General features: G+C 36.7%; 2 protein-coding genes across 3 annotated transcripts in view; one reads left to right on the forward strand and one right to left on the reverse strand.

Moving 5' to 3' along the window:
- LOC129282703 (protein kinase C-binding protein NELL2-like) overlaps window positions 1-12,164 on the forward strand; it is a 32,579-nt gene extending 20,415 nt beyond the window's left edge. The window contains exons 9-16 of the mRNA XM_064113906.1: window positions 380-637; window positions 2,017-2,139; window positions 2,998-3,093; window positions 3,968-4,108; window positions 5,082-5,266; window positions 5,951-6,124; window positions 7,032-7,265; window positions 8,339-12,164. Of these exons, the coding sequence (XP_063969976.1) occupies window positions 380-637; window positions 2,017-2,139; window positions 2,998-3,093; window positions 3,968-4,108; window positions 5,082-5,266; window positions 5,951-6,124; window positions 7,032-7,265; window positions 8,339-8,383 (1,256 nt within the window). The 3' untranslated portion in view covers window positions 8,384-12,164. The remainder of the gene's footprint in view (window positions 1-379; window positions 638-2,016; window positions 2,140-2,997; window positions 3,094-3,967; window positions 4,109-5,081; window positions 5,267-5,950; window positions 6,125-7,031; window positions 7,266-8,338) is intronic.
- On the reverse strand, window positions 10,575-27,690 carry LOC129282460 (serum paraoxonase/arylesterase 1-like). 2 transcript variants are annotated; one of them, XM_064113907.1, is made up of 9 exons: window positions 27,555-27,690; window positions 23,599-23,669; window positions 21,927-21,982; window positions 20,314-20,458; window positions 19,406-19,535; window positions 16,911-17,108; window positions 15,802-15,883; window positions 15,192-15,332; window positions 10,575-14,611 (listed from the first exon to the last, which is right to left on the reverse strand). In XM_064113907.1, the coding sequence occupies exons 1-9, from the start codon at window positions 27,617-27,619 to the stop codon at window positions 14,444-14,446; spliced, it is 1,056 nt and encodes a 351-aa protein (XP_063969977.1). In that variant the 5' UTR covers window positions 27,620-27,690; the 3' UTR covers window positions 10,575-14,443. The 2 variants fall into 2 exon arrangements, with proteins under 2 accessions (XP_063969977.1, XP_063969978.1); XM_064113908.1 differs by lacking the exon at window positions 27,555-27,690 and adding an exon at window positions 26,393-26,517 and having other exon boundaries at window positions 12,104-14,611.
- Between the last annotated feature and the right edge of the window lie 109 nt (window positions 27,691-27,799).

The raw sequence follows: 27,799 nt of genomic DNA on the forward strand, positions 1-27,799 counted from the left end.
GATCAGTTTACTGAGCCAGGAAGATGTAGTGGGTATTGTCAGTGTATCTATCTATAGCTAATACCATACAATTTTCAAGAATGTTGTATAATACGATTGGTTTAAATCATGTCATATGACAGTCAGTTGTCTATGCAGTAGCAGCCAAATGTACTTTCTTTCATTTTATGTAAGTCTGTACCTCCATGAAGTCAATTATTTGACACGAAAATCAAGATGGTGCATGAGAGTCATGAAAAGTCAGGTACCAATTACTCTTCCAGGGCCACTGCATGTCTCCCAAGTTTGTGTGAACACGCCAACATCAGTGAATGCGTATGCCCACATATTTATATATTTGTACGGGGAATTAAAACGTTTCTTACCTTTGTTGTTGCAGGGACTGATTACTGTGCCCAGGGCCACAGCTGCGTTTCTCCCAAGGTTTGTGTGAACACGCCCACATCCAACGAATGTCTGTGTCCTACAGGCTACTTAGAGGTGAACGGTAACTGCACCGATATCAACGAGTGTGTCGTGAGCGAGACGCAGCCCGATCCACACTGCTACGAGGGTACGCTGTGTGTGAACATGCCCGGCGAATACAGATGTGATTGCAAGCCCGGCTATGAAAGGGTCACAGATACACAGTGCAGACGTAAGTTGGTGTTTTTTACTCTCATTTTGACTTCATTACATGAACGTTGTCATTGAGTATTTACTTCATATTTATTTTACAGAAATTTCGGCCTTGTTTTCTTGGGAGTGTTTTTAAAAAGGACTTGAATATTTTATCCTACAGTTACCATGGCAACAGTTAAATACCTGTGCTAAAATTATTTGAGAAAAAAAAACAAAACGTTTGCAACTGGGACGGGGGTTATTTCCATCGAAGTGAGGACAGCATCCGTGAACAAATTGGAAGCCCCAATGTATAGTAAAGACAAGATCTTTGAATCCTAAAAGACCTATCTTTTCAATGGAGAATACCACCATATACAGTGCTGCCGTACTTTGGCAAAAGGAAGCAAGTTACAAAGTATCATTTGTTGTATAAAATGAGCAGTGTGTGTTTGTCATTTACATAGGCGTCAATGCAATTAAACAGCATATTTTCTTGAATATCTTTCCATACAACGATAGTTTCTTTCCCAAATGTTGCCTGAAAGTGCAACATACAAAGGGTGTTTCAGAAACAACAATAACTTAAATTTGACTGATGTGTCACTTGCTTCCTTTTTGCCAAAGTTTGGCAGAGTGGTGCTCAAAAGTTTAGTGACCCCACCAGAAAGTGAACATATTGAAAGTTTTCAAATTCTGCCATGTTTTAGATATATTTAATTGTGAAGTCAGGGGATAAAATATTACATTAGGTAAAGTTTATTTCTCTTGGCTCGCCGGACATTGTAGTGTTGTTGTCTGCATTCAATACTCAGCATGAAAGAGTGCATTTTGTGGTGGGGTTCACTAACTTTTGTGCACAGCTGTATGTAGCTCTTGGTTCAGCCATTGTTTGGTTGTGATATTTGACAGCTTGAGGTTGAATGTTTGGTCATCTCATTTGTATAATGATAAGATAATTCTATTAATCCATAGAATAAACTATTTTATCTGTGATGTCAATTGGTGGTGGGCTTTGATAGATACTCGGCAATGTTCATACACTTCTTCAGAGTCTTATACATGGCTGTTTTTTTTTATTCCTTTGAATATCAAAGTATGAATAATTTAAAGAGATATCGTCTCAAGTACCAGCAGTTATCAATGATATACAATGAAACCATTGATTTGTTTTGACAAGCTTAATTCCTCTCCTGTAAACATGGAAGGCAGAAAACATGCTTTGATTGACAAGTCACCAAGGACACATACCCTCTTCGCTCCGGAATTAAAATTCAATCACAGTTTTTGAGGGTGAGAAAGGGCCGATGATTCTAAAGACAAATTGCAATTTTCATTACAATGATGATTCAAGATTCATGTGTGAAAAGGCCCATAGACTAAATGAAATGAAAATCATATCTTGTCTTTATTCAGAGATTGATGAATGTGCTTCTGGGACACACAACTGTGATGCTAATGCTGAGTGCACTGATACTGATGGTAGTTTCACCTGTACTTGTCAGCATAGATACTACGGAGATGGGACATACTGCTTCCGTAAGTAACCTAGCATTTTGACAATGATTTTCAATGACAAATTTGCTCTCGGACAATCAGAAGCAAGAATTTCAGTAGCTTATAACATTTGTCTGTGGATTTAGTCTGTGAAATGTTCCCATGTCTCTTTCATGTTTTCATTTATTTTAATTGATAATGTTCACTGTTTATTTTATCTTTAATATGAGAATCTAGTCTTTAACAGTTGACTACTGAGTTCTTTCTTTTCCTCTGATTTAGTATGGAAAACAGGCTGTCAGAGTCATAAAGAGTTAATAGACAACATCTTTGCATTTATACTTAAACATAAATCTTTTTGAAATACTTTTACTTTGGATTCCTTTTAATCTGACCAAGTGGAAGACATATCATTTTAGAAAAGAAAAGCTGTGAGCATTTTTTATACCCTGGGGAGTTTTTGTGAGTGTTCAGAGAAAATTATTTTATGGCATGTCTGAAGTAATATCCATCATGTATATTTCTTTGAAATGGAACAAACATATCTACCAGTACCATTATCAATTTTTAGTCAAATTTGTGTACCACCAAGTTTTAAATGTACTTTGACTTGTAATTTTGTTGTTTTAGTAATAATAATTGGTCTAATAGGAAAAAATGTATGTGCTTAAGTACATGTAGCCTCTTGGCAGAAACAAAATTAATTTTATTATTATATACTTACCAAGGACCATGATATATTTCAACATCAGACCATATAGTACATATGCAAGTGTTAGAGATATGAAATAATCATCCAATAGTAGTAAAGTAAAATTTAGTCAAATATCAAACATTTCAAAGTAAACTTTTAGTTAGACTGGTAGTGATATGTTTCTTGATTGTGTATTTTTGATACAGCGGTGTGTGGTAGAGCTTGTCAGAATGGAGGAGTGTGTATCAGACCATCGGTGTGTGAATGCCCTCCAGGCTATGAAGGAGAAGCTTGTGAAATAGGTAAGTTAAGTAGCCGTCTTCTACTACTTGTCATTCGACTTCCAATTTATGGCCTTCTTTCCTTTTCACTGTCCTTATTGTCATTTTTGTTTCGCCTGCATAGCAGAGCGAAACTATAGGCGCCGCTTTTCCGACGGCAGTGGCGTCAACATTAAAATCTTAACCTAAGGTTAAGTTTTTGAAATGACAGCATAACTTTAAAAGAGAAAAGAGTTTCATGTCACATGACCAAGGTTATTAAGGGTCAATGAACTTAAACCATTTTGGGGGTATTTGTTGAATTGCCATCATAACTTTGAAAGTTTATTGATATACATGTAGTTCATGAAATGTGGACATAGGGGTAATCAAGTATCATGGATCATCTCGCATAAGTCTCACATGATCAAGGTCAAATATCATTTAGGGTCAATAAACGTAGTATTGATAATGAATGGCGGTTTTGTGAATAATTATTTCATAGTCATATTCAGAGTCAACACTGCTGCTATATTGAATCGCGTAATGCAGGCGAGACTGCCAGAAGTGCTCCACTTGTTTTTCTTTTATTCTCCATTTCTTCTTTATTCTTTCTTTCCTTCTTTCATTGCTACACTTCTCCTTGTTCTTCTTATTCCTTTCATTCATCATCTTATTTCTGGAGCTTCTTGTGGCCCACCTGAGAGAGCTTCGTAGCCCACGCGCTGACTTATACAGTGACATTCATTGTGTGTCAATTAACCACAGACTAGAGACACAATTATTGTTCTGGTTTGCAAGGTCCACATTTTATCATATGGTACTTGGTACTGCAGGTACGGAATACTTCTTCATTCTTACAAATAAATCATGTCACTGACATTGATAATCTTTTCTTATCCCCCCCCCATGATAGACAAGGACGAATGCACGAATGGAGAGAGCCAATGTACTGGTCACTCTCACTGTGTCAACCTCCCAGGGAGCTACCATTGTGATTGCGATTCAGGGTACGCCAGCGACACCGCCCATATTGACTACGGGGCTTCGTGTGCAGGTGTGTAGTGATTTCTTACAATAAATTTTATCTTAATGTTCTAGGTGTTGCAAGTTTATCAAGCAAAAAAGCTGACTTAAGACCTTGCATATTTCCTTTCAGTCTGTGATTCCAGAGTTCATTTGCCATCCAACCCATGGAATCTTTGATTCTGAATGGCTGTTTGGCATTTTTACCATTAAATTGCAAAGTTACCAGAAGAGTAAATTTTATGCAAGGGTGCCCAGGTCTTTACAGCTATAAAGTACAAAAGTGTGATGTCACAATGTAAAGACAACGAACCGACTGGTTCTAAACTGAGACACAGCTGCACGATGGTCTATACACATTTGTATTTGCATAAATGGTGATGTGTTTTGTCCCTGGTTGTTACCATCATTTTGAGAGTCATAACAGGGCGCCGTTTCATAAAGCTGTTCGTAAGTTAAGAGCGACTTTAAGAATGACTGGTGACCCTTTCTTGTGGTAAATGGTATAATAAATTGGCGATGGTTTAGCGCATAAGAAAGGATCACCAGTTGTTCTTAAAGTCGCTCCTAACTTACGAACAACTTTATGAAATGGCCCCCGTGCGGGTTCATTTGTTTAGAACCAGGCCGCCATGACACCATGGCAACTGACGTCATCGCTTCGGTACTCTATATAGATCACAGATTCTTTTCCAATTGGTCGTAGTATTTTTTATGTCTTGCTTCAATCTTTAAATAAACTGATTGTCAAATCTTAGATGAGAAATAGGGTCACAAAGTAAATTGACGATCGACCATTGGACATTGATCTCCATGGATTGAAGTTTGATTACAGATTTTGATAGACTCAAATAATATGTTAAAGAACCTTTTTAAGAAGCAAGAGGCAGTCATTGAAAATGCACCTTTACACATGCATGGAGACGTTCTTTTCTAAAATCTTAATATTATGTAAATGTTCATTAAATTAATGTTCAAATATATCATTCGTTGACCCTTAACAGATATTGATGAGTGCGATACATCCAACACATGTGATAAGAGTCGTCTATGTATCAACACGGAGGGGTCGTACGAGTGTCGATGCTCGGCTGCTAGTAGCTGCTCTACTGCATGTCGTACGGATTGGGGCAAAAAGGGCAACGGAGCTACGTGGGATACTGGTCTCTGTCAGACCTGTACTTGCCAGGTAATACTCAAATTGGCAACACTTTTAGATGGATAGATAGGTAAATGGTATTTCTGGAATTTTTGTCTTGCATGCAAAGCAGAATTGAGGCATGGGCACCGCTTTTCCAATGGTGACAGTGGCGTCATCAACATTGAAATCTTAACTAAGATTAATTATTTGAAATGTCATAACTTGAAAGTATCAGGCCCTTAGACATAAGGGTAATCAGGGATCATTGATCATCTTGCAATGGTTTTAGGTCACGTGATCATGGTCAAAGGTCATCTAGGGCTAATGAGCTCTGACCATTTTGTTGTATCAACATTGACATCTTAACCAAGGTTGAATTTCTGAAATTTCGTCATAAATTTGCAAGTAAAAAAAAGTAAATGGGTCTACTATGTCATGAAAATTGGAGATATGAGTAATAATAATAGTAATAACGCAGTTCTTGTATAGCGCGTATCACATTATGACATAACGTCCCTATGCGCTTCCAAAGGACTTGGATACTATTACCCTGGCTTTGGCCCCGCAGCATTTTACAGCACGGTGGCATTTCAAGGAATAAATTCTGCCAGGTACCCATTCATCTCACCTGGGTTGAGTGCAACACAATGTGGATGAATATCTTGCTGAAGGAAATTACCTTGGCTGGGATGAGTAATCAAGTATCACTGATCATCCTTTTTTTCCCTATAGGTTGGTGTGGTGACATGCACACCTCAAGTTTGCGATTGTAGCGATCCAGAGATCGATCCGATCTGCTGTCCGATGTGTGTGTCGGAGATTCAGCAGTGCCTGCATCAAACATCGGCTATCACCTACAACCATCGGGAATGGTGGAACCACGACTGCAAAGATTGTCAATGCTTGGTGAGTGGATGAAAGAATCTTGGTGGTGATGATAGTGGTGATATTGATGGTAGTGATGATAGTGATGATGATGGTGATGATGATGCAGATGATGGTGGTTATGATGATGATGGTGATGATGGTGGTGGTGATGATGATGATGATGATGATAGTGATGATGATGATGATAGTGATGATGATTATGGTGATGATAGTGATGATGATGATATTGATGATGGTGATAATGATGATAGTGATGATGATGGTAGTGATGATGATGGTGATATTGATGGTGGTGATGGTGATGATGATAGTGATGATGACGATATTGATGATGATAATAGTGATGATGATGGTAGTGATAATGATGATGATGGTAGTGATAATGATGATGGTGATGATAGTGATCATGATGATGGCTACGATGGTAATGATGACAATGTTTGAGAAAACTGCTGTTGATAATATGATGACGATAACGGCGGTGGTGTTGATTGTAAAGATGAAGATTATGCTAATTAGTGACTATGATAATGGCGATGGTGATGTTGGTTATGATGATTATAATGATGATGATGTTGGTGATGATGATCGTAATACTGCTGATGATGGTGATGATGATAATGATGATGGTGGTGCAGGTGGTGATGATGATAATGATGATGGTGGTGGTGATAATGATGATGATAATGTTAATGATGGTGATAGTGATGATGATAATGTTGATTGTGGTGATGATGATTATAACAATGATGTGGATGAAGAATATCGTGAAGGTTGTGACGAGGCTAAAGATAACTGTGATAATTTTGACTATGATATTGATGAAAATAGTGATGTTGATGACAGATATGATCTCGAAAACATTTTTGAAATGGTAAAAATAACTATTACATCTTTTTTTTACTCCCATTTCTATGGAAAACAGGAAGGAAGCATCAAATGCAAGCCTGTACAATGTGAGACATTGAACTGTCCGAACACCTATACTCCCGTGGATGAATGCTGCCCTCGCTGTCAACCACACAGTGAATGCGACCTCATGACCTCGGGGCCAAAGGTCGCATCGCCTTCGACGTGCGTCACAGATACAGGAATGGTTTATTCACACAAGGAGAGGTGGTTTTTAGATGAGGATCATTGTTCAGAATGTGTGTGTAAGGTGAGTAGAACATGAAATGTGGATTAAAAAACATTAAAAAAAGCCTTCAGGGTGCTACATAAGCATTCTCCCGATTGCCCTGGGCAAGTAAAAGTTACAGTTGGACAAGTGTTTTGAAATAAAGACCAAAACTACTTGCCCGAATTGGGTAAGCTAGATTCTCACAGTAGAATGACTGAAATTAGGGTCGATATGATATTGACCCTAATTTTGGTCATGGAAGGTAGATCTGTTCATGTCAAAAAGAGAGAAAAATGTCAATTGTTTATAAAATCGCATAACTTTCTTTTGAAGAGGTAAAAAAAAATGTTCAATGGATTTTTTGGGGCAAGTGAAATAGATTTTTGGGCAAGTATATTCCAACTATTTTAAAATTTACTTGCCCGACTGGGCAAGTGCTTCTAAAAAGTTATGTACATGTAGCACCCTGGCTTTATAGATTCAAATCTGTGCTGAAAGGTTAGTTACACCCAAATAATAAGTGAATTCAAATGAATAGAGTAAACTCAGCCAAGCATAATGCTGACAATTCCATCAAAATCGGATGCAAAGTAAGGAAGTTATGACCTTTTTGCAGTTGGATTTGTTTTCACAAAACAGTAATATGCACAACAAGATGGAACTGATTATGTCACTCAATATTTCATTTGAATTTTATTACGTGAAATATTTCTATTTTTTCTGCTTGAAAAACATAGATTGATTCCTCTTTGAACATGTGGAATTTCCATTGCTATAATCCATTGTGAATCAATAAAAAAAAATCCTTATTGTAATATCTACAGACATTTAAATGTATATATATAGACATGGTGATCTTGTGCACATAAATTTTTTAAAAATATGAAAACAACCAATACTAGGTTATTTTTAGGCCCTTGGCCCAATAGTTTATCATGACATTCCTGAGTAAAACAATACATTTTTTTTAATCAGTAATTCAGTCATTTGACAGTGTCATACTCATTTGACACAAAGTGACATTTCATTTTTCCCTTTTTTTGTGGAAAATGTCATTGAGATCATCTTTTCCTGTTGATAATTTTATTCTTTTTATATTCATTGTTTTACAGAATGGAAGTATTTGTTGTGCTTACAACAGTGCGTGTGCCCCCTGAACATAAAACGTAACACATGGGACTAAGGACAACTACGAGAGACAGCAATATGATGTTCATGTGGGACTACATGAACAAGAGATGTTGGACATGTTGTAAACCAAGATGATTGTATATACTGATGAGTTATGAAACGGACAAGTTTGCGCCAATGTGTCTGTATATAGCAATAGCAAATATATGACATTCATTTATACAAAAATACATGTATGTGTCAGTTTGTATATAAATTGGTGATTATTTTGTATTTATACATGAATAATGTATCTTCCATATATTACGTCGTGTTGAAAGAAGTCACGGTTTTGTACTACTGATATTAAAATGCAAGTGGTTCATTTTTAGCTCAATTGTGCTGCTTTTAAATCTTCATTTGAAATTTATGATTTTCAGATGTATATTATTATTAGTCTTGCCAGTATATACCTCAGCCACGGTCTGAAATTTTGTATTTTTATTTATTTTTGACAAGCTACATACAATACGTACAAAAGAGTAGGCTACAAAATAATGCACATTATCGAGGGCGTTAGTAAAAATTATACGCATGAGATATATTTGGAACAGTTCTAACTGCGTTTGGGCTGTTTCCATGGTAACAAGTGTGTGTAATTATTCTAATTCCCTAGCAAAATGTTTTGTAAGATAACAATATGGATACTTGTTATTTGATAAACCGTCCTCATCTCAAAACCATTACTGGTCGTTAAAACTAGTCATTTGTACCAGTTATATATTCCCGTTGGCTAAAGATAAATGATTGGTCACATGATTGATTTCAACCAATCATTTGATAAGGATCCATATTATCATTTTCTAATATCTGTTATGCGAATGTACACATATTTCTGCAGCTTTCTAGAGACTTCCATTTGTCACATAGGCATATAGACGTTTGAAGCATTTAAAAAATATGCAGGGATAAAAAAAAAAAACCTGTCGAAAGGACAAATTACCCCCAAAGGTTTGAAAATGTAACTTTTAATGTACAGACTTGGGGGAAAACATACAGAAAATGTTAATTTTCCCCTTTGTAGAGAGATACATGTATTTGACTTTGTGAACTATAGTACTGAATTCAAATAGCCCATTGAGACACTAAGTTATATTTGCCATCCCTCCACGCTAGGTCTTAACCACCACCCCCTTCCTGACCCTATGGAGGTGCTGTGGTGTAGTAGTTCTGACTCTCGCCTTGTAAACAGAGGGTCGTGTGTTTGAATCCCATTAGTCTGTCGTCCTTTGGCTAGGCGTTAATCCACACTTTGCCACTCTCGACCCAGGTGCTGAATGGGTACCCGGTAGGATGTGAAAGTCATTGTAGCTTGTCCAGTACTGTGTGTGCCTCACTGGCGACTGACTGGAATTCTCCCCAGGGAGTCGAGGATGTGCACACATTGCGTGCGGAAAGACCGCGGAATCCGATGCGCGATCGAAGGCCAAGATATCGGGGGGGGGGGGGCAGAATCCCCCCTCCCCCGCCATAGCTGTCAGAGGGGTCCAAATAACCCGGCTCTTTTAGGGTTAAAATAACATGGCCTTACTCTTGCTCCACTCGGATGGGAAATGGGGATGTACATGTAGTAGGATTGTCAAAATTGTATTTAGTGTAAAATAGCAAACATGCATAAATCCTCGCTGTATTTTTTTTTTTGGTGGTAGTTTTTCAGCTTACATATTAAGTTTATTTTATGCTCTTTAGCTGTATATTACAAGCTTATGGAAAATAGGTATTTATGAATGATGTATTTTGTGTCAAAGTTGCCTATGTGTACATATTTTGTTCATAATATTTTGTTATAGTTTTATATACATTATTGAGTGTATCATGCCATGAAGAAACTTCAACTTTTATGTAATTATCAATATGCAATCATTTTTGTTTCAAAGATTTTTATTCATAGCTCTGTGGATAAGCTGGTATTAAAACAAACCTGTAGATGGCTTTTACATTGATACCATATTCTACATTATGATTGAACATTTATCTTTTATTATTCATTTTTCTCTTTCAGAAATGTTCAATTCTTTTTTCTATTAAGAGTCTACGAAAATAATCCATCGATATAAAAAAGCTGGAAAGAGTAACAAAGCGCTCTTTTGGGGTCATTAAAAGTACCCCAAAAGGTCAATGGGTGATTTCAAATTCAGTGTTGACCCTTTGTTGTTAGGTCATTTTTTACACGAGTAGAACACCAAACATAAAATGAAGATGGTCCCAAAAAGTCACTCACTAGTTGCGGAGGTGTCGATAATGTGATCTGGATCAGTTTTACAAACTCAGAATAGGTTTTGGAGCTACATGTAGGGGAGGCAATCCAAATTGTGCTTCCATCACCAAAACCGGACTTGAAACCACCCAATGACACACAAAAGTTTTCCTCTCGTGTGCGTGCTGTTTCTTACATGTTGGTATGGTCCCATATACTGTTGTGTCATGGAGTACTTGTAGCTTCAAGGTCATATGTGCAGCAACACGCAACAAGCTCCATCCAGCTTTTTGATGTCAATGAAATAATTCCATGCTTATCACAACATATAAGAAAAGACAAATCACAAAGAAGACTGCCTAGGAAGTTCATGACTTTAAAAACAGCTACTTCATTCTGTTCATGTACTTTTCTATTTGGGCAAGCAAAGTTAGCCAGACTACATTCACAAACAGTTAAATCTGCTAATCGCCCAAGTTGAAGCAATTTCCCAGACCAGGGCCCGTAACACAAAGCTTTTGATCGTAGAAACACTTTTCTATGATTGATTGAATTGACTACAAAAACACAATCGTAAAAATTAAGCGTACGATCAATCGCTAACCTTTGTGTTACGGGGCCCAGGGCGGCATAACACAAAGATTAGCGATTAATCACTAATTTGAAAGAACAATTCTGATTGGTTCCTAGTCAGTCTACTGAGCAAAATGCACATGTAACGATGGTCTTGATAGGCCATTTCATTAAGCATTATTGCTAACCATTGTGTTAGGGGCCCAGATTGGCAAAGCTTGTGTTTTTACCTCTTTTTCATGTACATGTAAAGACAATTTACATGTAGCACCAATCGACCAATTGATTTGATCATCTTACACTATATAGAAATCCAAAAATGTCATAATTTTTTCTCCAGGAAATTTGCATGAAAAGAGAAGCACACCAAACTTTAAAGAAAACAATGAATGTATCATTTTACATCACATCTAGAAAATATTTGGAAGAAACATGCATTTCAGATGTTGACGTTGCTGGCTTTCCATAGCTGCGATTGATCAGATCAATCGTAACTCTTTGTAAGACGGGGCCCAGATTTTTGTCGTCCGAGAGAATTGACTTAGCTGGACTCACCGGTATGGTTCAGTTATATTCTTCCATAATGCAGCCTTAAGGACGTATTACCTTGTCCTGTTACTTGAAAGATACAAATCAATTTTAATTGTAAGTCTCTGAAAAAAACCATGCATAACAATTAATATTAGGATTTATTTTAAGTCTGTTTTTACAGGCTGCTGTTGACGTTCTATGCGATACAAGTTTACTTGCAGAAACCAATTTTCTGTACGTCAAATATTCGTCCAAGTAAAAACAACTTTATAGCTCAGATTATGCAAAAACATTTTATGTTAATACCTCTTCTATTAAAGTCAAAAGTCAAACCATTTCTTTGGTCTCAAATAGATTTGATCAAGGAAAATGCAATAAATGACTTCATTGTCTTGCAGTACAAATATAAAATGTAATATGAGGGAAAAATCACGACCCAATAAATTTATTACTTAAAGAATACATTACATGTACAAATGTTGTTTGCGACTTTCATTTATGTCTCAGAAACAAGGATGACCATTCTTTTCTCAATCATTTTGTGACCTGTACACCCCCAGTCCCCCACCCCCTGCTTCTAGAGCCCCATAGTTTATCAAAATTCAACAAAGTACTCTGATGAGAATCATAGTCTTCCTTTACAATTTATCAAAATTTCATTCAATCATGAAATTAATTCATTTCAATGATTGCACATTGACTTTGAATATATCAGCTGCTACAAGAATTGAATTAATTTATATCAAGCATCATTATTAATAAACATCCACATTTCTTTAAATGAACACATGATTTCCAGTCTTGAGTTGCAAAAAAATACATTAAGTTTATATGGCACACAATCCTGGTAAGAAATAAACACCTAAATAAAAAAAGATTGAAAAAAAAAAGATATATGGAAATCAAAGAAATCTAGCACATAAGCCCTATCAACTTGCATCAATGCTGAGGGGGTATATTCCACTGATGAATTGTTATGTTTATTGGATTTCACTTCGATTCTTATTTATTTTTTTCACTGCATTTTGCCTGAAAAACTTAAGACGCTATGTTATCTTCAAAACCAAATTACAAAGGCTCTCCCAAAGCCCCGGACCTACACCTCAGAAATAATACACCCTCTCTCGTCAGCCCCGAGTAGTACTTCCTGGCGGAGGACATTGGGGGTAAACTACTACAAGGTATGTGTCTATTTATATAAGCTTTCCTTTATATCTCATGCTCTGTCTTTTGTAAAATGTGAGAAGTGGTAGAGAGTACCAAAGCGATAACGTCAGTTGCCATGGTGTCAGGGCGGCCTGGTTCTAAACAAATGAACCTGCTGAATGAAAGCGTGTGTTTCTCATAGAAGAAAATGGCTGCCATCGGAATTTGATCGCTTGCAACCTATTTTTCAGACAAGCTAATGTGTACAGATGATCGTCATCTGACGTCACACTTCGGTACTCTATTGAAAAGCCACATTCAGGTTTCTATTGGGAAAGACACTGCTCTTGACTTCTGTCAAGGTTCCTGATTAGGTTGGCAGGTGTGAGATCCAATGTTTTAAAATATCCGAATAACAATTTTCATAGTCAACATCTACTAGTAATCATTATACATGTACATGTACATTAAAGTGAATACCGGTAGCTATAATAAATCATTGTTAAAAGTTAAGATACATTTAGTACTTTTCAGACAGAGATGAGCAATTGAATAACAGTTATTGCACATGAGATTTTTTCACGGCTTGAACTAGACACATATAGAAATTTGCAAACATGAGTTCAGTATATCAAACTAAAACTTTTAAACCTAATTAAACAATGATCAAACTGATTAGTTCTGACAATGATAACAGAGTAGTGCAGTCTGAAAACTAACATGAATTCATGGCAACCACAACAAAATTACAATTTTGACGGACTGAAATCATAGTAATTATTCCCCAAATCAAAAAGGAAGATGTTGGGTCCTTTCTACTGCTAATTTCAAGAAACTAACTTGGTTTTAAAAGCAATTAATCTATTTGACTCGCTTCTACGTACCCTTTTCCGTCACTCTTCAACAAATTTAGCCCAGAATATTTTCAATGTATGGTTACTTAGAATATTGAATTTCACTTTCGTGCAAAAGACATTCTCCATGTCGGATTTTGGCATTTAGAGCCAAAGAAAGTGAAAAAAATACTTGACTGTACGAGGCGGTGTAACGAATAACGAGTGAATAGGATAAATTTCTCACTAAAAATAAAGAGATGATGTTAATAATCTCATGTTGCTTAGCTGATTAGTCACTGGTGGCTTAGCTGACTGACTCCAGTGACCAAGCTGTTGACTGGTCACCACCCAGTGGCTTAGCTGCTGACCTATCATCACCCAGTGGCTTAGCTGACTGACCAATTATCACCTAGTGGCTTTGCTGCTGACCAATCACCGCCCAGTGGCTTAGCTGCTGACCAATCTTCACTCTGTGGCTTAGCTGACTGACCAATCATCACTCAGTGGCTTAGCTGTTGATCAATCATCACCCAGTGGCTTAGCTGTTGACCAATCATCACCCGGTGGCTTAGCTGACTGACCAATCATCACCCAGTGGCTTACCTTTTGACCGATCATCACCCAGTGGCTTAGCTGCTGACCAATCATCACCCAGTGGCTTAGCTGCTGACCAATCACCACCCATAGGCCTGGCTGCGGACCAATCATCACCCAGTGCCTCATCTGCTGACCAATCACCATTATCTAAAAGACCTTGCTGACCATCACCAATTGATGTTAGTGTCACAGAGAAGCATGCCCTTTGACCTGGAAGCAATCAGCAGCTTGTCTCGATAGTAGACCACTGAAGACGATGCTGGTAGCTGAGTTCCGTCATCACTGTACACTTCAAATATCTCTTTAGATGATGCACGGAATCGAATATGGAGTACCTGAAAAGATAATCAATATACAAATACTGTTAAACCTGTTGAAACAAGCAAAATGATATTATGAGGAGGTCTTTGTGGACTGGCTCATTTCATACAGTGACTGCATATAAAGACCACCCAAAGAGACACACAAAACAATAATGGTCTTAAAGAGCAGGCAGTCTGGTCTTCTTAATGGACAAGTTCCTGCCATACTGTGTATGTTTCAATGGGAAAAATTATTCAAGGGAAACCCAGTTTGTGGTCTACATAGACAGATTTTCATCCAATAAATCAGTGGTTAAGCATGTTTGACCGTTGTGTCAAGCCCATAGTGGAGGGGGGGGGGGGAGGGCGATAGAACCCCCAGAAATTTTCAAAAGAAAAAGAAAATAGCATTAGCGGTACCTTTCCCCTCAAAACTATTTAACTTTTTCTGTACAAATACAATGTACGCTTATTCATCCTCTGAATTACTAGTAGTTTTCTCAACAGGTGTGTTTAAAACTAGCCATTTACAGCAGAGTCAATATGAGACAACATAGAGTATTTGTCAGTTTACTCCTAATTTAAGCTCAAATTTAAAACAAATATCACTTACCTGGGATGGGGGTAAAATCCTTTTATGTTTCTCGTATGCTTCATATTTAAAAGCCGCAGGATGATTGGCCGTCCATACGCTCCCGTTCACATCAACAAATACGTTGTCAACCAATGATGAAAGGCTCACAGATCTATCAGTCTATAACGTAAAGGTAGAAGAAAAAGTGACTGAAGATCATACGATGGTGATAGGGAGCCTAATCAATTGATTGGCTGAAATCAGTCATGTGACCTGGCATTATGAATGATGCAGGATGATTGGCCATCCATTTATTCCCATTCACACCAACAAATACATTGTCAACCAATGATGAAAGGCTCACATATCTATCAGTTTGAAACAAATTTGAAACAAAGTATCAGTTTAAAAAAAAATTTGAAACAAAATGTTTGATGAATATTCACCCAAATTCAAATTCGAAACAAGTACAGTAGACATTGTCAATCTTCAATAAACTGAATAATTGCCTCAGTCAAAAGAGCGACTGCATGAAATTGGTTTTGTTTATTCTATCTTTTATCCAAATAATATTATAATAAAGCACACATCGAAGTTGAGGATTTTTCAAACGAGACACAAATTCACCAGAGCCTGCGATTCAACTTACCTGCGGTGTCAATGCATTGGTTGCTGGGTCTCGCTTGTAACCATGTACACCCATACCATATAGTAAAGAAACATAGATGTACCTGCAAAATAAGTGGAAATATAAATGAGTGTTTTGAGCTTATAACGTTTCTAAGCTATTGGAAGATGGTGATTTCACCCCTAAAAGTTAGATTAGGATGATTCAGTAAAGAATCTTTTTGTACATGTACCTCTGATTTCACTCTCTCCCCCTTCTCTCTTTAAGTGCATTTCCTCATGGGAACATCATGATAGCAATGGCAAATACATTGCTGCATGTTATGATGAAGATAATGATAATGATGACTGTGATGTTGATGATGATGGTAATTGTAATGGTGGCAAGAATGATGATGGTGACAATGATGGTAATGATGATGATGATGATGCTCATGGTAACGACGATATCTGCAATTCCATACAATTCAACTCTTCAATAATACTGTTTATGATAAAGATACACACATAGTCTCACTTTTTATCTGGTGATATATGGATACCACTTGGCTAAATGATTGCATTGGACCCCAGTCTGCAGCTTGGATTACAACAAAGCACACTACCCCATGAGTACATCTTGATAGTGGTCAAGGTGATGATGATATGATGATGATGATGATATGATGATGATGATGATGATGATATGATGATGATGATATGATGATGATGATGATGATATGATGATGATATGACGATGATGATGATGTGATGATGATGATGATGATGATCATGAGGATGATGATGATAGTGATGATGATGATAATGATAGTGATGATATTGATGATAGTGATGATAATGATGGTGTTTATGATGATGATGGCAGTGATGATGATGATGATAATAGTGATGATAATCATATAGATGATGATAATGATGATATAATGATGATAATGATGATATTATGATGATGATGATGGTGATCATATTATGATGATGATGACTATGAAGATTAGGCTGATAATAATGATCAAGAGGATGATAAAAGTAATAAAGCTACTGATGATGATGATGATGACAATATCAGCAATTTAATTCAATCAAACTGATCAATAATGAGGCTCTATGATAAGGACAAACACATAATCTCACTTTTTATCTGGTGAAATATGAATCCCACTTGGTTCAAAGATAGGATTGGACACCAGTCTGCAGCTTGGATCACAATACAGCACACTTCCCCAAGGAAACATCATGTAGTGCTCAAACAATCGTCCTCCGGGATCAAGACTGTACGCTTGGTTGGTAACATAAAACTGATCAGGTCCCACTGCCAACACATCGCTCAATCTGAAAGATAAGAGATACAGAGAGTGATTTCAAGATTGGTATTGATGAGCATGATTCCGAGAGTCCATATAGAGTGGATGATGTACTACAAGAGTGAAAGAGTTGTCAAAATTAGAATTAGGGAGGATTTGCAACTGATATAAAATAATGTGTTACCTTTGTGGTTGAGATCTTGGGTGCCGGATCCTCTCTGGTGTAATCTTAGTCTTACATGTATTTGGAGAACTTCAGATACTTAAGAAATAGAATATTTCCTACTATTGTGAAATATGCATTACAGGAAAGATTTTAAATATGAGTTTTACAATGTTTCTATAATTTTTTTTTCAAACTTTCTAAAATAATTATTTTTTCTTCTGGAGGATAACAAGGCAAACGCCAAGCGTTGTCTCGCCTGCATATTGCAGTCATGAAGAGACTGCATGTCAGAACTATGCTATATGACTTCTGAGGCTGTCAGCAGTTTAGGGGGTGAATTTTGGTTCTGAAAGTTTACATATGCATTAATGGTATAGGCCTACTTTATCCCTAGAAAATCAGATAACACTAAGAATGCTATTAATACTATGAAGCTATAATTATTTCCATGCAAGTAAGGAAATGAATGTTAGTGAAAAAGAATGTAATTGATAATAATGTGAGTATTATTCAGGTGTTATGGCAAAACTTATTGTTTGAAAAAAATGGAGGAAAGGTTGTGCATGAAAGATAAATGTAAAAACTTATAGTGTATGATTTTTAGCCATCTTGCCTTCACTTTAGCAGTAGGGTTTTCTAAATTGATCTGTGTGCATATACGGTAAGTAAATGATGCAAGAATGAAGTACTACAAGATAAAATAAGTAATAGGGTATGAGTAGGAAGTTTGAAAGAGTGCACATTTTGATTAAAGGCTATGATAGATGTGAGGGCAAAATGTCTCCGGCACCACGGCAGGGACGCGGATCACACTTCATAATATTCACACTGTAATGAAATGCCAATCTTTAGAATTATGTTGGATGATGGTAGGGGCATAACTTTTCTCAATTTGTTTTGTACAGTCTACATTATTGCCAGAACATGCACATACAGCAAATCTGAAGAGTAACACTTAAGAAACTTTGACAGCTTTTCTATTGTACCATTGGCAAATTTGTGTGAATATTAAGAACTATAGCTCATTAAATAAATAACAACAGCAGTTTTTAAAGAATAAACAAGTAAAATACAAAATCTGGTTCAGGTATAGAGAGTACTGAGTTCTGAAGTAAAATGTTAGTGTTAAAAAGTATAAAATTATAAAGTTCATGTCATTAGAGGAACAAAGTAGTGTGAAAGTTCATTGACCTTTGACCTTAATCAAATTCGACTCATATTCGAACTTGACCTGTGACTTCAGGAGATGGACCTCTGGTATGAATTTGGTGATCCCACCTCGAAGATATAGAAAGTTATTATGTGTACAACATAGCACAGTGCCAGTCATGGAAAGTTCATTGACCTTTGACCTTATTCAAATTCGGCTCACATTTGAACTTGACCTGCACCTTCAAGAGATGGACCTCTGTTATGAATTTGGTGATCCCACCTCAAAGATATAGAAAGTTATTATGTGTACAACATAGCACAGTGCCAGTAATGGAAAGTTTATTGACCTTTGACCTTATTCAAATTCGACTCATATTCGAACTTGACCTGTGCCTTCAGGAGATGGACCTCTGGTATGAATTTGGTGATCCCACCTCGAAGCTATAGAAAGTTATTGGGTGTACAACACAATTGTTGACGATGACGACGCCGACGGAAATAGTGATACCTATGTATACAAAAATGGAGGAAATAAAGGCGGAAGTTTGTAGCCATTTTTCTGGAGCGTTATGATAGAATCAGGAGGAATGGTATCTTTGGAAAGAGTAACATAAATATCATAGGTCCCAAAATAAAAGAAATGGATTGATTTAAAATTTGGTGTTGGTCTGATGTTCATGCTGAGAGTGTGAAAAAGAGAGTGGATATTACAAATGTTTTCAAGCTTGGTGTCTAGGTTACAGAATGATTTCAAATTTGGTGCTGGTTTGGTGTTGAGAGCATGGATGGATACAGAATGTCTTAAAGTTTGGTGTTGGTTTGTTGATTATGTTTTAGAGTGTGAATGAGAGAGTAAAAATAGTGCTGGTTAGGTGTTGACAGTGTCAATAGGAATAAAGTGAGTGGATATACAGAATGATTTCAAGTTTGGTGTTTGGCTGGTGTTGGTGTTGAGAGCATAGATATACAGCGATTTATTTCAAGTTTGGTGTTTGTTTGATACATACCTTCTCATGAGTGGGTCATTAATCTCTTTCAGGAATCTCATGGTTGGTTTATTTTCTTTCATATTCCATTCATATACCTCTACACAGTCTCCCATATTCTGTTTGTTAACAACATAGACATAGCTGGAACCTGTAGAATATGATAGAAACGCACAGATGACAAGAAACACATTCAGTCATTGTAAACAGGGCTATATCCAAGTTACCTTGGATATACTCTAGAGAGATAATATACATTATTCCTGAAGATATACCTGTATAATGGTGCCTTTTGACAGACAATTAAGTCACACCCTTAACAAGGCGTCCATTAAAGCGACGTCAGCATGCCCAAATTCGAACGGTCAAAAACTTGGCTATGCCAACACGTATACATGTATAATGCCCAAACGTCTGTTGGCCGCTATTACTAGTATGCCAAGGAACATATAGCCTGGGGTGTTGCCTGACATGTCACTAAAAACAACTAACATCGGTATATGTGTGTTTCTTTTACAATATAGTTACACGTTCAAACCAAAAACATACATGTAGCAATCAACAATTCTGTGGCACTGAACAAATATAACCGTGGCAAATCAAGGAAATCTACAATGCCATTAATACTCCTCCTAAACCAATTATTTCCATTAACTCTTATATTCAAGAATAAACACTACTTGTTATGGTTCTATTCCAATGCTTATTCACTCAAATATTAAATTTAATTAATCCGCATCTACATCCATAAAAGTGGTAGTTTGTCACTACAGGTTCATACAGTCCATCTAATCATATAGGATAACTGGAGTTGCACTAAATTGATATTGATAGCACAGTGGGTAATAAGCAAGTGGTGATAGATCGCGATTTGCGATTGGGGGGAACGCCTAAACCAAAAGAATGTACTGTATTACACAACTGCTCACCTGCGTCACGAACACTACTGAGTCCGATAGGGTGGAAAGATCCTTGAGGTCTGCTACTGATGACGACTCTCACAAACCCATCCTCTGGTCTTGAAAGATTGAAAGTATGGATCACTCCTATCTTAGGATTGGATCTGTAGTTAGACTGAAATGAAGCAAGAGACACTGACTACATGTATTTCAAGAATTGTAATTGGCTTCTGATGAGGACAACCATCACAAACTCTTAATTCTGCCTGATCCAAAGTATGGATCACTCAAACCTTAGGATTAGACCTGCAGTTAGACTGATACAGAGTTAGAGACATTGGATATTACAATCATAATTGGCTAATGATGATAACACTCACAATTTCTTCTGCCTGGTCTAGAAATATGAATCAGTTCTATTTTATTATTAGGATTAGATCTGTAGTTTATAGACAAAATAAAGTATAATTTGTTAACAAATTTTCGGCATTACTCCTATTTGTTTAAGATCAGTATGCTCGATCTGTAAATGAAAATCATAAGATCAGTATGCTCGATCTGTAATGAAAATCATATGATCATAAGTCAGAAAAAATTGGAACCAGTGGGATTCGAACCTGCCATCTACTGCTTTCCGGGCAGCGACTCAACCACCAGGCTATTCTGGTTCACGGCTAAGCCACGATGAACTGGAATTAAAAGCCTCTTAATTTACTATCTATTGTCCACGGCGGACGGTATTTGAATATTAATGAGTCAGAAAGAAGAGGATCGAGGGTATTTGAATTCCAGTTCATCCAGTTAGCCGTGAACCAGAATAGCCTGGTGGTTGAGTCGCTGCCCGGAAAGCAGTAGATGGCAGGTTCGAATCCCACTGGTTCCAATTTTTTCTGACTTATGATCATATGATTTTCATTACAGATCGAGCATACTGATCTTATGATTTTCATTTACAGATCGAGCATACTGATCTTAAACAAATAGGAGTAATGCCGAAAATTTGTTAACAAATTATAATTTCCTCCTATAAAAAGCCTCTTAATTTACTAAAATAAAGTATATCAAAATGAAAATCCCCTTTTGAATTTCAGAAGAAATATAAAAGAAAATTAATGAAACTATAGTATAGTGTAATTTATAGGTTTTTAAAATAATTTGTGGATTTGTTTATATTTTTAGCTTGTTAATATGCAAGAGAATTAATAATAATGATAACAATATTAATAGTGATAGCTATTCGAAAGACACTGGCTATCTAGAAATATTATATTACAGTTATTATCAGCCATATGAGACATCTGAGCTGGTAATTTACAAAATTGTATTGCCCTAGATTTATATTTTCCTTTGCCTTTCTTTGTGTACTGACTTTGCATGCAGAAACGACACAAAATATACCTTTGTATTTTCCCTGGTCTTAAATTCGGGCATCTGAGGACGCGTAAAAAGAAATACGCCTCATATCGATCCGCGCAGCAACAATATATGTCATAATGTTAATCAAGATTAGACAACGCTGAATACTGCGTCTCCAAGCCAGGGATGCGACATTTCAATTACGTCACAGTGGCCCATATACCCTCAAGGCCGGTCAATATTGTATAAATAACTAATATAAAAATCAAAGACAATAGGGAACTTACTGATGCTACAATCACAAGGCCATCAGGCATTAACTCCATGTCAGCTACACCATAGTCTAATTAGAAACAAATAATACAAGGCATATTAAATCATTAAACCTCAGAGTAAAAACCAAATGAAGGAAACTTGAATCAATAATGAATGAAATAATAATAATAATTAAACTGTGTATCAAAATAGAAGGGGAGTCAGTTGCAGGTGACAAGGTTGGATCACAACTTAACTTCAATCTTCAATATTACTGTCAGGGTTCAAATTAGGAATTTTAAGGGGCACTTTATAAAGAAAAGAGAAGGCGGTGCTCACATTAGGGACATCCACAGCCATTCCCACAGGACAAAAAGACTCAGGCAAACTAGGGCACTTATTTTGGCCTCAAGTCTACAAATATTTGGAATGGCATCAAGGTATTTTGAGGGCTTGGTTTACTCAAGTCCTTTACTGATCCCTTCGTTCTGTGGAAACATGTTTATGGTATGAATATTGTAAAGAATGCCATACATACACATATAAATGTTGTACTAATCATTCTTTTAGACACATTATATCCATTATACCCCTTTCAATTAAAAAAAATTGTCTGTGCTTAAGTCCTAATTTTTAATAAAATTTTACTGGTAGGATCAGCCAGAAGTAGTCTTCCCTAATGCATTTTAGCACTGCTTTCAGAAATTACTGAAAGGGAGCAGGCCAGGGGCCAATTTCATTAAGTTGTTATTTGAAATGACAGTTTTAAGCTACTGAAATCCTTCAATCTGATTGGCCAATAGTGCATTTGTTATAGAAATTGTGCATTTGTTATTATAAAAGGTCTTTATGAAATGGTACCAAGGACAGGAGTGGATGGGTGAGGAGGGGTGGGGGGAAAGGGCAACAGAAGGCAACACTGAAAATAATCTCTGAAGTTTATAAACTTAAGGGGGGCAATAATAATAGCAGGGCCTGCTGGGAGAACAGAACTTTTTCAGAACTGAAGTGGCTTCCTTGGGTAAACATACATGTACCTATATCGTTATTATTATTATAAACAAATGAACAAAAAAACCCGATTGCACCAGAAGGAGCAGCTTGCCCCCACAGACCCAGATGCTGCTACTTCAGCCATGCAGCTATCAAGGCAATGGCTTAATAAGGGGAGTGAACTCTGTATTGACTGAGTGTAATATTAATGGCTTGTCTTATAATATACCTGTTTAGACAACCAGTAGTAAAACAAAGGATAAATTAGCCTGAAATGTTTATTTGTGTGGATAAACTAAACTGAATGTTTTTTGCTTCTTGATAACATAATAATTATATTGTAATATGAATTGCATTGAGCAGTGAATTTGTGTGGTATCAATTCTTGTGGGCCTATATTACAAGACGACACTGCTCAGAATGTTGCATTATGGGTGGTGAATCTGGCCAGATATGAGTAGTCGAGGACTTGAGGTGGGGCTATTTAAGGCAGGGGTGTGAGTGGTCACAAATAAAAAGATCTGAAAAAAGCTGAAGAGTATTGAAAAAAACTGAAATGGAAAGAGCTCCCATACTTTTTGTACAGAGGAAAGCCAAATATAAGCTGAAATTCAGCTGAAAATCAAAACAAAAAAATCTGAAATCAGATAAAAATCTGAACTCTCACACCCCTAATTTAAGGCTGCTGGTTCGTTTGCCCTTTAAACTTACCTATGAAACTTAGAACCTTACACTTGCCGGGCCTGTGCTTGAAGACAAACTTGTGATATCCCATAATGTATCTGAAAAGAAACAGGTCTTTTTTTTATATTCAAGTCACATAAATGCAATAGACCAGGGGAGCGTTTCATCAGATGTTTTATCTGACAGTTACTATATAGTAACAGTGCTTCTCAACCAATCAGAATCCAGGAAAGTCGTCAGATCTGACAACTTGTCGGCGAAAATATTGATGAAACGCCCCCCCAGGGCTCCATCTTATGATTAAATGTGATTGATCTGATCAACTGCAACTTTGGAGATTCCGCAAAGTCAATAAAACTGCATGTTTCCTCAAAATGTTTTCTAGATATGATGTAAACTCATCTGCATTCATCGTCTGCTTTTGCACTGTGCTTAGTTCGATCCTCTTTGATTACAAAGGACATTGTGCCCATTTCTGGAGGAAAAATTATGACAATGATGGCTTTCCATATAGTTGAGGTTGTTTGGATCAATCACTGCTCTATGTAAGACAGGACACAGATTATACAGATATATCAGTTCTAGCATTCTTCGGCAACGCATCATGATATCCACACTTTGCAACTCTCCACCCAGGTGTTAAATGGGTACCCGGCAGGATGTGAGAGCTAATGTATTTTGCCTAGCAATTGAGTCTTGGAACTCTTGTTGGAATGCTCCCCATAGAGTGGAGAACGTGCATTGTGTGCAGGCATGCCAGGATCTGATGGGTAATATAGCATAATCACTCACACGTATTGCGAGGTTAGTATTAGTATATTAATACTTCATAATATTAAGTGATGAGAAACATAAGTATTGAGCGCTTAATAAAAGAAAACAAATAATAAAATTTAAAAATTATAAATAATCATTATTGTAATAATAATTATTTATAATAATTATAATCAAGTCTTAAAATTTATTTGTTAAATAATAATTTTTATCTATAAATTGTTCTCCAAAACAGTATTTTGTAACTTTGCTTATCGAGCTACGTACATGTACATGTACTTCATGACGAAGCGGTTCAAGCCTATTGTATGTGCGGTGTATGCGAATGGATCGAGGGATCTACACGAGATCGGTCTGGTAAGAAACCTCTCCTTTTTAACCTTTTTATTAATATATTTTTTCACCTTCATACGTATTAGGCATATGAAGGTGTATAGATAAATAAAATGATAGAAATTTACGCGATTTCTATCTTCAAGATGGTGGCTGCATGAACTTCATTGATAGCGAGCGGTCTGTGAACGAGGAGAAAAAAATGTTAAAAAACTCGAAACAAACGGCTGTCAGCTGCCTAGCTAGGTTACTAATACTAACCTCGCAATACGTGTGAGTGGGTTGATCCCACTCACACTAATACGAGGTTAGTATACATACTAACCTCGTACAAGGGACCGTGTTTGACCCTGGATTTGAAGTAGTCGGCAAACATCGCTTCATTGCTGAAGTAATATTTGCCGAAACTCCTTCTTGCTACGCACCGGGGCTCTTTCCGGTAAGTAGCAATACATAAAAAAATGATACATATGATTTTGAAATGATTTCATTATGAAAAGAGCAAATTTCGCTTACCTCGGCCTAGCAAGTGACTTTGTTTGTCTCTTCTACGGAAATGCAAGGAAGCCCGTTGGTGGCGCTAATAAATTTCACAACCTTGATTCAGCTCCTCGGTAATTTTATAACTGTGTCTAAATTCTTTGAATGTGCAATTCTTATGATTAATTTACTAATTATGGGCACCAATAAATGAAATACCTTTAAAAATATAATTCAAGATTACTATTGGCGATGATAACACTTTTTTGCAATTAACGATGATTAATAAAATAAAATTGAAAAAAATACACATGCCTGGAACGAAACCAGCAGTACAAGCTTTAACGAACGTCAATAATACGGTATACCAAAGTCTATACAATGAAAAGATTGGACACTTCACGGACTTCGCGTAATGCCTTGCGTGGATTTGCGTGTAAAATAGTGTAGACCTGTGCCTAGTCTTTCCCTTGTCGTGTCTTTGATATGAATATAAATCGCGCGCCCTCTTTAGGAGAAAATTGATATCCACGCCAACCAATTTTTATCTCCGTGAAATCTTCACTAAAGATCAAGAAAATATACATATTTTTTAAAAGAAACTTCGAGGAGAAGTCACGGAAGGATCTCAATGATTCGGTAAGTGTCATAGCAGAATGTGAAATACCAGATTATGCGTGATATTTTATGTGGGCAAAAGCCCAATATATTTTCAATGTGTCGTGTGAATATGACTGATATTCCTTCGCACGCGAGACGATATGAACCCATGGGTGGGTTGATCCCGTCTATTTCGGTCCGTGCCCCTAATAATCTACATGTATGGTTGGGGGTCCTAAAGCTACGCGGGTCCTAAAGCTACGCACCACTCATCGCGCATGCAATTCCAATGGCAAAATAAATGCACACTCTAGCTCTGTGTGTGAAGCTGTGACTGCAGAGTGACGAACGATCCCTATTCAATTTTTCTACAGAGGCTGCAATAAATCCTTGAATGCAGAGAAAACCACTCCTAGTACCAATGAGGTCCAAACATTAACATGTATGGACCTCATAGGCGACAATGCGTTAAAAACAGGTTAGAAGTCCTGCACCCAAGTATTTTTATGATATTAGTGATTATTACTCGAAAAATGCAAGCTTTGTCCTCATTTGTTTAGCATTTATTAAAAAATTACCCATTAACTATAATCCTACTCATACTTTAAATGTTATAAAATAAAGGGAAACTTACATTTGAGTCCTTTTTCGATCTTTTCTTGGCAGTCAGTCCGGTCCCGTCGAGTGCGATCAAAGCGGTACGAAGCTGATTTTCAGATCACGTGATACGAGTAGTCATCACCTGATCGATCGACTATCCTTTTTTAAAGACCGCAACAATTATAAATTTTATTATAAAATATATATAGAATAAATCATTGCATGATATTATATATATTTCTACAATTAAAAATATTTTGTGATATGAATTTAATATTTGACGTAAAAATCGCTATTTAGCAAAATATTTATTAAAAAATAAAAAAATCAAACAAAATAAAAACGCCTTGGACACAGTGCAAAAAACCTAACAATTTGGCCGCGTTCTTAACAACTATCGTAAGGGGCGCTCTATTTATAAATAAAAAAGAATGTACAGCTGTCTACGTGGTTTGTCGCAAGATTTGGGACAAATCCGTGGGAATTCTTGAGAAAATACATCAAAAGAACTGGTGAGTACCGATTAAACATTATCAAAGTAGTAAATAGGTTATACATAACTTGTAGATATATATTTTAAATTGATATTGATGCTTAGTTCCAAGCTAGGGCGGCCCAAATGTGCGTGAGTGGAGTCCCAGTTTATTAACACGGGTAAGTATTGGGGTGTCGCCTAGAGTGGAGAAAACCAGCAAATGTTTGGAATTTCGGAGTTATATTCACTTTGATTTCATATTTTCCTATAATAATACGGACATATTTTAGAAATTGAGGGACAGGAAATACTATTTCTTTGCATGATAAATTGAGTGCGTAGCTTTAGGACCCCTTCTAGAAGTTCTACATCTGGCGGCGAAATTAAGAGGTGTTCGGAAAACACGGCGGGATTTTCGTATTAGTGAGTTTTGTGATATTTTCTTCTTAGTTAAGGATATTTAGAATATTTATTACAAATTAGTGAAAGGTGATTGTTCAAATATTACAATTGGCATAGTTTTTATCGTTTTGAAACAAAGTGCGTAGCTTTAGGTCCCCCCCCCATCATACGTCCTACGACAGTCATGTACCACGGTCTCGCCCGCTGAACTCAGCGAGGGGAGAGAACTCGTTCTCGGTAGAGTCTGGCTGTGCAAGTTTTTAATCAAACATTCACGTAAACATTACAAAAATAAGGTCAACTGAATAAATTTACTTACACAAATGTCAATATGTGCTGTATGACAACAAGTCCGACAAAAGAAACCAATAGAAATTTCCACATCTTGAGTAAAATCTCGATATCAAATTTCTTATCGTCTTCTGCTACTGTTTTGCTTTGTCTAGATTTCGGCCAAGCCTAGCCGTAGATGGCGCTCTCTTCTTCACACTTTCAGCGAATGAATGAAGTACATTTATTTCCAACGATAAAAGCATCAATACATTTTATGAACTTGAACAAACA

The sequence above is a fragment of the Lytechinus pictus genome, chromosome 19, assembly GCF_037042905.1.
Source record: "Lytechinus pictus isolate F3 Inbred chromosome 19, Lp3.0, whole genome shotgun sequence".
In the NCBI taxonomy this organism is placed as follows: Eukaryota; Metazoa; Echinodermata; class Echinoidea; order Temnopleuroida; family Toxopneustidae; genus Lytechinus; species Lytechinus pictus.